A 13400-nucleotide genomic window follows, 5' to 3' on the forward strand; every position below is an offset into this window, starting at 1 on the left:
CATGGTTTTTGTCTACTCATTGCTATATTCCCAGTGGTAAGAAGAGTGCCTGGCATACAGGGGGTGTTCAATAAATACTGAAAAGTGAAGAATAAGTGCTTAGGCAAACTGTATATCTCTCACTAGTTAAGACTGGTATAAGGGGTCTGTGAACTAGAGCTGGAACATCTATTTTCTCAGAATATGAATAATTGTTCTTTGCTAGGAAGTCAATGCAATGACTGAGAGTAGAAAATAACTTGTGGTCATGATTCATTTGTTCATTCATTCATTCATTCACTAATGCATTCATTATACAAACATGTGCCAGGCACTCTGCTAGGCATAGGTGCATAGGGTATACATAGAATCAATCTGTGACTACAGTTAAGGACAACTTATAATTAGATTTAGTTAGGTAGATAGAGAGCTGCATGAACAAATGTCATAGATGTAAAGTCAGAAAGAGAAGAGCACGTGGTGCTTTAGTAGAATCTGTTTTGGCAGAGGATGTGCATCTCAGAACATTTTTCAGGTAGAAGACTTTAGACAACACTCGTGGCCAGCACAGTAATTTGTAGAACAATGGGTGAGAGTAGGAGGAGGAAGTAAGGAAAAAGTCAATGCCTTTATTAAACATTTTAGAAAAGATTGCCAGTGACACTGTATCGCTCCACTCAGAAAGGGGGATGCTCACATTGTATTCTGTCCAATTACATCATCATGATAAAAGGACTCTGAGAACTATACATATAAAATTTCTGAGTTGTATCAATGAGTGAAGTTCTGGCTCAGTATGCTGAAGAACTTTTGAGACTGATAGCTGCCTAAGGATGGAATGATTTTCCCCCTAAACCAATGGGTTCCCTTGATAGTCACAGCCATTTTTCAAGGTTCTTAAAGACAGGAAGGCAGAAGAAGGGCTCTCAGAGAGGTTTTGGCATGGGCACATGGGCTGACTGATACTGTAAAATCATAAACAAACCTTCATGCTTGAGTATGTATAAGTTTCTGGGGAAGATCATGATTTTCTTTAGATTTGTAAAAAGGTCTGTGATTCAGACAAGGCAAAGAATAAAAGATGACATCTGATATAATTTGCAACTTGGTTAGGCATATTATTCCTTATTGAAAAACTAAGATTAGTATTTAAAAAACTGAGCATCGTTTTCGCCTGTGTGCCATCTCCCAGCTGAGGGATTGAGAAAGAGTGAGTCATGTTTATTTAGGCCTTTGTGGCTTCTTCAAGATACTTGTCCACCTGGTCCATTCCTGGCTTGAAACTGGATATTTGGTAATGGAAACCACCCCTTTCCTGCATGCCTCTTAGAAACAAAATTATAACAAACAGTTGAATAATTTAAATAACCTTGAAACAAACAGTAGAGGTCTTCTATCCATGCCAAATGATCTTGATTATCTGAACACATATGAAATAAAAGAAAGCTCTCGTTATATTAACAATGACCTACTATAACTAAAAGTCCCCAAAGACAGGAGTTTAAATAAGATAAAAATTTATTTCTCTCTCAGAGAGTGGCCCGGAAATAGTAGGATGGTTTGCTGTCCAAAGTTATCCAGACACTGGGTTCCTTCTATCTGCCATTTTTAACACACAGCTTTTTTTTTAAAATTTTATTATTCATATGTGCATACAAGGCTTGGGTCATTTCTCCCCCCTACCCCCACCCCCTCCCTTACCACCCACTCTGCCCCCTCCCTCTCCCCCTCACCCCCTCAATACCCAGCAGAAACTATTTTGCCCTTATTTCTAATTTTGTTGTAGAGAGAGTATAAGCAGTAATAGGAAGGAACAAGGGTTTTTGCTGGTTGAGATAAGGATAGCTATACAGGGCATTGACACACATTGATTTCCTGTGCGTGTAACACACAGCTTTGTTAATTATCTGATCTAGCAGCTCTAGCCACTGTTACTACATCTGACTCCAAGCAAGTAGGAAGGAGATAAAAAGGAAAGAAAGAGCATACATTTTTCCTTTTGAAGATATTAGCTGGAAGTTGTACACATCATCGCACACAGCTCTGCCCAAATCTAGCCACAAGGTACATCTCACTGAAAGAGGGTCTGGGTAATGAGGTCAGTAGCTGGCAATCACGTACTCAGCTAAAGCTTCTATTTCTGTAGGAGTAGACAAAGGATGTGGAAAGGACGTTGAATCATCCACATTACAAATAGCCTATCATCTAAGCGTGGACTTGGATGGGACCTTTAAAATAGAAATGGTATCTGAGACAGTGCTGACCATTCATAGCACTTAAGAATTCAGTAATCAAGAACAATTGATTCTTGATGGCCAGCAGGCCATCAAGGTTAATTTATAAAGGACATATCCAGACCCATCACAAAGAAGAAATTCAAATGGCCAAAAAACACATGAAAAAATGCTCACCATCTCTAGCAATAAAGGAAATGCAAATTAAAACCACACTAAGATTCCACCTCACCCCTGTTAGAATAGCCATCATTAGCAACACCACTAACAACAAGTGTTGGCGAGGATGCAGGGAAAAAGGAACCCTTCTATACTGCTGGTAGGAATTTAAACTAGTACAACACTCTGGAAAAAAATTTGGAGGCTACTTAAAAAGCTAAACATTGATCTACCATATGATCCAGCAATACCACTCTTGGGGATATACCCAAAAGAATGTGACACAGGTTACTCCAGAGGCACTTGCATACCCATGTTTATTGCAGCACTATTCACAATAGCCAAGTCATGGAAACAGCCAAGATTCCCCACTACTGATGAGTGGATTAAGAAAATGTGGTATTTATTCACAATGGAATTTTATGCAGCCATGAAGAAGAACGAAATGTTATCATTCGCTGGTAAATGGATGGAATTGGAGAACATCATTCTGAGTGAGGTTAGCCTGGCCCAAAAGACCAAAAATCATATGTTCTCCCTCATATGTGGACATTAGATCAAGGGCAAACACAACAAGGGGATTGGACTTTGAGCACATGATAAAGGCGAGAGCACAGAAAGGAGGTATGAGGATAGGTAAGGCACCTAAAAAACCAGATAGCATTTGTTGCCCTCAACGCAGAGAAACTAAAGCAGCTACTTTAAAGCAACTAAGGCCAATAGGAGAAGGGGACCAGGAACCAGACCCATCACAAATATGATCTCTGCTATAAGTTCCAGAATAACTTAAGCACTCATGGATATAGCCACTATAATCACTTCAGTTCCTATACAGCCCTGTTGGCCATAGGTTACCAATTAAACCAGTGGAGCAGAAGAAGCTCTTCTTAGGTATTTGGTGGCTTTCCACAATTGTGCATGTGGACACAGAGGAAACAAAAAGAAAGCAAGGAGCTATGTCAGTTGTGTGAACCTGCTAGATGTTTTTATAGGAGGCATGCAGTACCACTACCTTTGAGGGTTAAGTCTTCTTTATCCCTTCAAACACCATTGGCAGGATTTGGGTTTTGTTAAACCCAGGATGGATTTTTCTATCTGGTTAAGGGAATTCTTGCTCCCACAAACCACCTACATCCTTACACTAAGCTTCTGTCTTTATTAGAAGTGATCACATAGCTTTTACCACTGAACTCCCCAAAAACTAAAATGTCCAGTAAGGTAAAGCACAGATAGATGCCCCATGAGAGCAGAGCAGACTGGTCCCAAGTATTATCAAAAGTGTCCTTGTGATTGGATGGGATAGCCTTCACAAATCTTGTATTCTCTTCTTTCCCTCATGCTGTGCTTCCAGTCTATCTACTCTACCAGCTGACATTAAAATCTTTGTCATACCCATTTCCCTTCAACTCTGTTGCCACCATCATGGCAAGCATCATCATCCTTATCTGTACTACTGTAAAGCTTCCTAGCCATGCCCCTTTCTTCCTCTTCCACTCTTGCTGCTCTCTAATCAATTCCTTCTCCATGAAACAGATGCAAAGCTTTCTTAAAAATGCAACTCACCCCAAGTTCTACCTCTGGTTAAAGTTCTTCAAAGCCCCCCTCCATCTCTGCACTTAGAAACAAATCTAAATTTCTAGTTAGGTTTCAATGAGTCATGAATCTGGAAACTGTAAGAAATTCTCATTCAGGGACTGGGATATAGTTCAGTGGTAGAGCACTTGCCCAGCATGTGCAAGGCCCTGAGTTTGATACCTAGCATGAAGGCAAGACAAATCCAATTTTAGCTTCACAAGAATAGTTGGCATTAGAAAAGTATGTAGAATTTTTTTTGTAATATTCCAAATGAAGATTTTCTTATCCAAGACTCAAAACCCAAAAGCTATAAGGAAAAGTGTGTATATATCTTACTTCATGAAAATTAAAAAGTTCCATATGGTAAAAGGCACCAGAAATACAGTTTAAAGTAAAAAAATCTGAAAAAGCAAAAGAAAAGCTATAATCAAGGATTATTATCCACAATATATAAAGAACATATGAGTTAGGCACAGTGGCTCACAGGTGTAATCCCAGCTAATTGGGAAGTGGAGATCAGGTGGATCACATTTTGAGGCCAGCTCAGGGCAAAAAAGTTAGTGAGAACCCCATTTCAACAAATAAGCCAAGCATGGTGGAACACATCTATGGGAGGCCATAGGTAGGAAGATTACTGTCTGATGTTGGCTCTGGGCAAAAGCATGAGACCTTTCTGAAAAATGCTTAAAGCAAAAAGAGTTGGGGGCATAGCTCACATGGTAGAGCACCTGCCTACTAAGTGTGAGATCCTGATCCAAACCCCAATACTGCCACAAGTATTAAAAATAAAAATAAATAAGAAAACATAATACCATAAGAAAACATAGATGATGTATAGACAAAACATAAAAAGAAAATAAAAGATAAATGTAAATGGCTAACAACCACATTTAAAAAATATAAATAATTTAAACATCCAATCAGAAAGATTGATAAATAAATTATAGGACAACATATTGAGGTAAACTACAAATCCATGATAAGAAATAAGGTAGATTTTTATCAAGTGAAAAATCAAGGATAATATAGATATGATCCCATCCATAAGAATATGGAGCATGTGGCAAGAAGCCTAAAGAATGGACACCAAATTGTTCTGTTTTTAGGAAAGGCTGTAGGACTGGTCAGGGCATCAGGCATGGTCTAGAGAAAGTGGGAGTTTTCATTTGTATTCTACATGTTTTTCTGGTGTTGAAAATTTTGTACAGTGAGCACATGTACATTTCCCTATTAGTTGTGTGACCCTAATAATTATTTTAAAAAACAACAGAAAATATATGGACATCACTTAGCAAAGCTCTTGGTGTACAATATTAATGATAGAATCAAATAGAAAAAATTTGAAAATCTCTCAAAGTCATAGAAAAACAGATCTAGGTGTCACACTGGGAATGTGTTTGTGCAGCTTTGCAGATGGTGCCAACCCAGCTACCTCTGACCCTTCCACTGCACTATGACTCCTTTCCACTTGCTTGGATTATTAGCTGTAAACTTAAAGACTAAAAATGTGTAGTCACTGTACCCTGGCATCTAGCATTCCAGGAGTTTCTTCAAGTGCAAATGGATTCCATGCTTGGGTTTGAGGATGATGTGGTTGGAGAAGGAGAGAGGCCTGGTGAGGTCTGGGGTCACCTTGAAACGGAGCAGAATCAAGGCAATGGCCACCTTCAACTCGAGCATGGCAAAGTGCTGCCCAATGCAGTTCCTGCAGACATGGAGGCAAGAAGGAGAGTGTGGCTTCAAGAAATAGTGTTCCTGCTGACTCTTTAATAAGTTTCTAGAAGAAAAAGTCTGAAGCTCACAGAACAGCAACAATTTCACACTGAATGTCATAGAAATGTTTGGACTTGGCCTTACATGGTTCCCTGTAAGAATATAGATTGGGAGAGTCCAACGTGATGCTCTGATGGCCGGAGTCATTTAGAGAACTGCTTCTCCTGCGTGGAGGCAGACTGCACTGAGCCATGGGCAAGACCTACGGTGTGGGGTCACTTTCTGAGGCATGGCTACATAGATGCGATAGAGAATGCTGTCCTTTGTGAAACTGACTTTTAGGGGCTCAAACAGGCACCAGGAGGCATGTGCCTCATGAGAAGACAGGGGTTCTGTGGAAGAATTTATGGCTCCAAAAGGCTAGTGGGAATGAGCTGTTCCTAACTAAACATTTCTGTGCAGTTTTAGCAACTCCAAATTGTCCTCACCTTGGTCCTGCTGAGAATGGTAAGAAGGCATAGGGGTGTCTTTGATCAGAATTCTCCTGAGTGAATCTCAAGGGGTCAAAGACCTGAAATCAGAAGACATCAGCATCACCTTCAAGACAACATTAACACAGAACTTCTTAGCGCTGATCAGTAGAAACATGTGAACCACATATGTAATTTAAAATGTTCTGGTAACTGCTTTTGAAAAACATGAAATCACATTTAATAACATTATTTAACAAAAACCTATTGTTTTAACTAGTAGTCAATACAAATAATTATTAAGGAAATATTTCACTTTTTTGGGTACTATGCCTTCAAAATCCACATCTAAACTTCAACTAGTCTCATTTCAGGTACTCTGTAGCTACATGTGGCTAATGGCTGCTTCACTGGACAATGTACCACTGGACCTGAAGACTTATCTAGTTTCCAATTGACTTGTTTTCTGGCCAGACTAAGTAAGGCAAAAGCAAAAATATAGTGGCAAGTAGTATTAAGCATGCACCCACTGAGAAGTCAAGCCCAAATGAGATATAGTGGTCCAGTTTCCTATTCCATCTAACAGGTCTTAAACCCTAGTTGCCTACATAAGAGAAGGTACTGGTACTTATGTTTGAGTTTCAAGAACACTGAATGAAAGGACTCAGAGTTGCTATACATCTTTTTGCCTATCCAGATCCTCCTTTTTCTTTCTCTGCTTTTTCTGGGCTCCAGGAAACTGACCTACATGGTTTCCCATTGGGTTTGGAAAAGCCACTGACTGGGGGACCTGGAGAGTGGGAGGAGAAATAATTTGGGGTACTTATTCCTTGGGTCTTCCCTATCAGCTGTCTCAGGTTGGCTGCATCTTTACCACAGCACCTGTCTGATGGTCTTTTCTCCTGAAGCTCTCTCTCCAGTTTCTGTAACCTTCCCTGTTGGATCAAATCAAGCCTAGAAGACATAAGAACTTTAGGCACGTATCTGTTCTGATTTGCTTCTCCCAACTCCCCCCACAAGTTGTTCCTTTACAAAGCACTCATATTGCCTAACTTGATTGTGCCTTTGATTTCACGCTAAGATCTTGATTCTTCCACTCAGCAAAAATGAGGCAGATTTGCCTGAAATATTGTCTGTCTACAGGCTTGCAGATATCTAGGTGAGAGGTTGGCACAGTTTGACAGGCTAAGTGACTGAAGTAGAGACTGTGACAATTCAAAGCAGGATTGGGAGGCATTATGACAATCTGGTCATTCAAATCAAGACAAATTAGGAATGGGGAAGAGGACAAGTTTCCACTAGTGGGCAAGTGTTTTTGGTTTTCATGCTTATTTTTGTTTGCTTTATGTCATTTGTTATAAGTGTAGAGCCACTTGCATGCTTAGCTGCCCACACACGAATTGCACAGTATTACTTTTTTTTAATTATGTCTGTGGAAGAGTCCTACCTTTGGGCTTTTCCAGACAGCAGGGTTATGGTGAAGACCCCAAATACTGAGAACCACAGTCATTCCTGAGGCAGGAGGGAAATAAAAGAGAATGCAAGAGAAAAAGCACATTGCAGGCTACTGTTACACTGTTCTTCTGCAAGATCTTTCCTCTGGAAGAGCTAGGCCCTGGCAGAACTGTGTGCCAAAGCTGAAACCACCAGGAAGGGACCCATGGGAAGAAGAGGCTTGGGTTTGTACCTTAGTTTTCAAGTTAGTGGTTCATGATTTTACCCTAAGGAGTCGTTGATATCATATCAAAGTGCTAAACTGTGCTTATGTTTGGCCACATTTGGAAATCACTTAAATATATGTTAATGTACTAGAAAGCACCCACTGGAGACAGTTTGGCTACATGCGAACAGAACTGTAATTCCATCGTGAAGATCCAGTGGATAATTTCTGTTGCTGCTGTTCATCTGTGGAAGATGGGGAATTTTGGCAAATATTCATGTGGTTTGGGATAAAAAAAGAAAGATGAAGGAGAAAGCATTGGAGCATCGTTTTGTTACCAGAAGTTATTCTGGTAAATAATTTTGGATCTGTCAACAAAGTTACAGTGACAGGCTGCAAGTTTTGCCAGAAGCAATCCTGTTGACTTGTTTACTAAAGCAAGTGTTAATAGGACACTGAAGCAGACAAATGAAAGGGTGTTTTGTGTGACCCTGCTGACTTCTATGTGCCATGTTCAGAAATCTGTATGCTTCAGCTGGGGGGCATGGATCAAGTGGCAGAGCACCTGCCTAGCAAGTGTAAGACCCTGAGTTCAAACCCCAGTACTACCAACCTCCCTCCCCAGACCAAATAACCAAAGAAAATATCTAAATGCTTCAAGTATGGAGTCTCTGTGTGACTTCAGCTCTGCTGACAATTCTCTTCATTTTTCCATAAAGTCTCACACTCAGCCTAAAAAAGACAATGTGTGTCACCATGGAAGAAATCCTGGATGGAATTCTGGAAATGTGGGTTCTGGGCCTAGTTTTGCTGCAACTGGCAATGTGGCATGGGAAAAGTCACTAAGACTCACATCTGGTAAAGGAATTATCTTCTGAGCTCTTAATGGATACCCAAATCAAAGGCAAAGGTCCTATGATTAATTTTTGGCATTTTCCTTTTTTAGCAGTACTGGGGTTTGAACTTGGGGGTTCACACCTGCCAGGCAGGCACTCTACCACTTGGGCCACTCCACTAGCCCTTTTTTGTGGTGAGTTTTTTTGAGATAGGGTCTCATGAACTATTTTTCCAACTGGCTTCGAACCACAATACTCCTGATCTCTGCCTCCTGAGTAGCTAGTATTACAGGCATGAGCCACGGTGCCCAGCTGAATTTTTTTACTTCTTTAGGAGTTAAGAAACCTACCAATCATTGTTACTGTGGTCCCCAGGATCCCATGGTCCCTAGGAACTGGTTAGAAAAAGAATGCAAAGACCTGCAGGCAACGAGCGTCCATCTGGGAAGGTAAGGGGCTTGCTGAGCTCTCTGGAAATGGATGGGACTGGGGGAATCAATCGGAACATCTCCTTGATGCACATTGTGGTGTACGGCGTCTCACTCAGCTGGTTCCTGTGAGGACAAGGGAGGAAGGCAGGGACTCAGATTCCATATCCAGTTTGTAAATATTGACTTTTTTTTCTAGTAGATGTTTTTTCCTAGTAAATGTTAACCTCAGGGTTTGTCATGGGTTTATATAACTGATTATTAAAATGGGACTCTTTCTGCCTCAGGATCAGCTGAGGTCCCAGAGGTGGAGGAATCACCCAGTGCCACATACCACATACCATCATTACACAGTGAGGTGCTAACCGATCAGTAAAGGGTTTGTTAAGGAGATTTCTCAAAAGCAGTGTTGCAAACCTTAGTTTATCACAGGAGGCTGGAGAGGTTTGAGAGAGAAAAACGACCTTGGTAAGGAGAATTGTTGGAATGCCAGAGTGCTGTGGAGAATGGAGGAGGTGTTCTCCCATCTTACACAAACAAATGGAGGTTTCACGAGGGTCACTTAGATGATTTGACACTTAATCCCTGGAGTTTGGGGAGCACAGGACTGGCAGGAAAGGCTGTGACTCAGAACAGAGAGGCTGGGTAGAACAGCAGAGGCAGGGCAGGAATGCAAAAGGGTGTCCTGTGGACCAGTGAACTGACCAGAGGAGGGACAGTTCTGGAAAAAGCTGGAGAAAGACTCTGCCCAAGGGCCAGAATTCCCTTGTCCTGTAAATCAACATTGGTAAGTTCCAGTGACAGGGTCTCCAAGACACCCACTGAGGACACTTTGAGAGAAAGGGAGCACTGAATACCGACCAAACTCTAGGCATGCACCCCTTTCTCCTCATCTCTCTTGCTGGAATTATTTCTGGAAGGGTCAGAACTTCTGGGAGGGGAGTAGCTGGTCAGAAAGAATAAGCTAATCAGCCTAATCAGCCAACCAAACTCCCACCCTTTGCTGGCTTCCAGGGCCAAAGAAGTACTGAGCTGTGATGGAGGGAGACCTCCAGGTAGATGACTATTTGGAGGCTTTGTCCAACAGTTTATTTATTTTATCTGGTGGCATTGGGGTTTGAACTCAGGGCCTTACACTTGCTAGTCAGGCACTCTTACCACTTAAGCCATTCTGCTAGCCCTTTCTCTGATGGAGTTTTTGAGATAAGGTCTTGTGAACTATTTGCCTGGGGCTGGCTTCAAACTTCAACCCTCCTGATCTCTGCCTCCTGAGTAGTGAGGATTATAGACATGAACCACTGGTGCCCAGCTGGTCCGACAGCTAATTATTGACATGAGACTGTGCTTGGGATTTAAGTGGGTGGGAACTCTCTGAGACCACTCAGGATTTAGCTTCTGAGTTGAAAAGAACTTGCCCCATAAGAGAAAGTTTGAAGTGTCATCAGAAGAAGAATAAAAATTTTTTAATTTGCATTGTAGGTAGTCAGGTGGGTTCAATAAAATGGCTGCATATATTTAATCTATTTGCTTAATTTTATTTCTATTTCTTTTTTTCAATTACTTATTTTGAAAGCAGGCTTTGGCCATTTGATAATGTGAAATTTTAATTTTGTACTCTTTCCTCCCTAGTTTAGGATAAAAGGGTAATTTTGCTTACCCTGGCACTTTGCATAATTAAGAAAACCAATTTTGCCCATCTTAATCATGGTACAAAAAGAAGAAAAGGATTTTACGTCAACATAGAAATGGTCTGACTGGGAACCAAATTGAGAAGTTGGGCAATTTTCTTAGAAATTGCTCTTTTGCAGTATGGTTTTATTGTCTAGAAGAATAATAAATTCTCAGAACGCCACATACAAATTTCACTGACTATACAGAGAACATGTTTTGTTCTCTGCAGTATCTTTGCCCTTTCTCTTATTAAAATAGATGACAGTTAACAGATCATTTGGACTTTTCTTTTTCTAATCTGGCAGAGAATTAGTTGCTATTTTCAAATTTAGGCCAAACAAGAATGAGAAAAAAGTCAATACTTAGACACATAGGTATCTACCCTAGTTAAGGTTTAATTATCTAATTTATGTCGGGAACTGATAGAAACACTTTTCTAAATCCAATGAATGAATGCAAATAATTACTCAGAAAGATGGGGAGGATATGAGGTTCCCCACTTGGACACCCCTACAGCAATAGTAATTTCACTATAGACAAAAGTGCTTGTGGGAGGCAGTACTTGATCAGATAATCTACTGCAAGCATGTAGCAATCAAAATATGAAGGTGCTTTCTCAAAAACAAGACACATAAACCAATGGAATGGGTAAAGTGTACAGAAATAATCCACACACTATGGACAATGAATCAACAAAAGTGCCAAGAACACACGATGGTAGAAAGGACAATCTTCAATGAATGGTGCTGAGAAAACTGGATATGTACATGTAGAAGAATAAAATTGGACCCTTATCTCACTTCGCCTACAAAAATCAACTTAAAGTAGATTAAAGTCTTAAAAGATCTGAAACTATAAAACTACTAGAAAAACAAAGGGGAAAAGATTCTTGACATGGGTCAATTTGAATACAATCCCCAAAGCACAGGCAATAAAAGTAAAAATAGACAAATGAGTTTGCATCAACTAAAAATCTTATGCATAACAAAGGAATCAATAAACAGAGTGAAGAGACAACCTACAAAATAGGAGGAAATATTTACAAACTATAAATATGACAAGGAATTAATATCAAAAACATATAAGGAACTCAAACAACTCCATATCAAGAAAATAAATAACCTGACTGAAAAAATAGACAAAGGACCTAAATAGACTATTTCTTAAAAGAAGCAAATAGGGCTGAAGGCATGGCTCAAGTGATAGAGCACTTGTCTAGTAAGCATGAGGCCCTGAGTTCAAATCCCAATATTTCTCAAAAAGAAAAAAAAGACATTCAAATGTCCAACGGGTATATGAAAAATGTTCAACATTGCTAATCATCAAAGAAATGCAAATTAAAACTACAATATCATCTCACACCTGTTAGAGTAGCTATTATCAAAAATAAAAAAGAATGATAAATGTTGATGAGAATGTAGAGAAAAGGGAATCCTTGTACACTGTTGGTAACAATGTAAATTAATACAATTTTATTGAAAATAGTATGGAGGTTCCTCAAAAATTATAAATAGAAGTACCATATGATCCAGTAATTTCAATCCTAGATATATATATATTCAAACGAAATGAAATCAGAATTTCAAAGAGACATTGACATTCCTATCTTTATTATAGCATTATTCACAGTAGTCAGAGATGGAATCAACCTAAATGTCCCTCATCAAATGAATGGATAAAGAAAATGTGATATATATACACAACACAATAATGTTAACCCAAAAAAGAAGGAAATTCTGTCATTTGCAGAAATACAGATGAACCTGAAGAACATTATGTTAAGTGAAATAAACTAGGCACAGAAAGACAAATACCACATGATCTCAATTATATATGGAATATAAAAAGGTAGGATTCATAAAAGCAGAGAGCAGGTGCTTATCAGGGATGTGGGAGACTGGGGAGATGCTGGAGATGCTAGTCAAGGGAAACAAATTTCAATTAGATAGGAGAAATTAATTTAGGAGATCTGTTTTATAACATAATTATGCTAATAATTATGTTAATAACCATTTATTATATACTTGGAAATTGCCAAGAGAACAGATTATAAATGTTCTACCACAGAAAACAAATATGTAACCAATGATATGTCCACTGATTTAGTTATTCCACGATGCATACACAGATCAAAACATCATGCTGCATACCATATACTTAGGCAAATATACAAACAAAGAAAAAGAATTCCACTAAGTCCATTCAAGTTTCCCTTTAGGTCTCAAGTTAACTACTCACTTCCCATGTGCCAGAGCCCCAGTGAAACAAAGAAATGTGACATTTTACACACACACACTTTTTGTCAGTAAAAATGATTACTCAAAATTGTATTTTATGCTATTTAAGTTAAGCCTAAATATATTTCTTTCTTTCTCTTTCTTTCCTTCTTTTTCTTCTTCTTTTTTTTTTTTTAAAGAGAAACATGTTGTTTTGGCTAGTTTGAGATAAAGATAGCTACACAGGAGTTTCCTTGTGTTGTTTCCATACATGTATGTGTTACAACCCCAATTGGTTCATCTCTTTTACTTCTCTTCACTTCTCCCTAGTCCCCTTCTCATTGTGGCCCCAGCCAGTTTGAGATTTCTATATTCATTCCTATATGGTGAGCACATTAACCAAATTCAAGGGAAGGGAGGAAAGGGTTTCCTTCCCTTAACCTATCCCTCCCATGCACA

General features: G+C 39.4%; 1 protein-coding gene across 1 annotated transcript in view; it reads right to left on the reverse strand.

Annotated features, from left to right (window-relative positions):
• Positions 1–1715: 1715 nt before the first annotated feature.
• Cyp4x1 (cytochrome P450 family 4 subfamily X member 1) overlaps positions 1716–13400 on the reverse strand; it is a 31319-nt gene continuing 19634 nt past the window's right edge. Inside the window, exons 9-12 of the mRNA XM_074080211.1 lie at positions 9047–9180; positions 7578–7642; positions 6149–6231; positions 1716–5652 (exon numbers count right to left, since the gene is read on the reverse strand). Of these exons, the coding sequence (XP_073936312.1) occupies positions 5478–5652; positions 6149–6231; positions 7578–7642; positions 9047–9180 (457 nt within the window). The 3' untranslated portion in view covers positions 1716–5477. The remainder of the gene's footprint in view (positions 5653–6148; positions 6232–7577; positions 7643–9046; positions 9181–13400) is intronic.

This window comes from Castor canadensis, chromosome 7, assembly GCF_047511655.1.
Source record: "Castor canadensis chromosome 7, mCasCan1.hap1v2, whole genome shotgun sequence".
Lineage (NCBI taxonomy): Eukaryota > Metazoa > Chordata > Mammalia > Rodentia > Castoridae > Castor > Castor canadensis.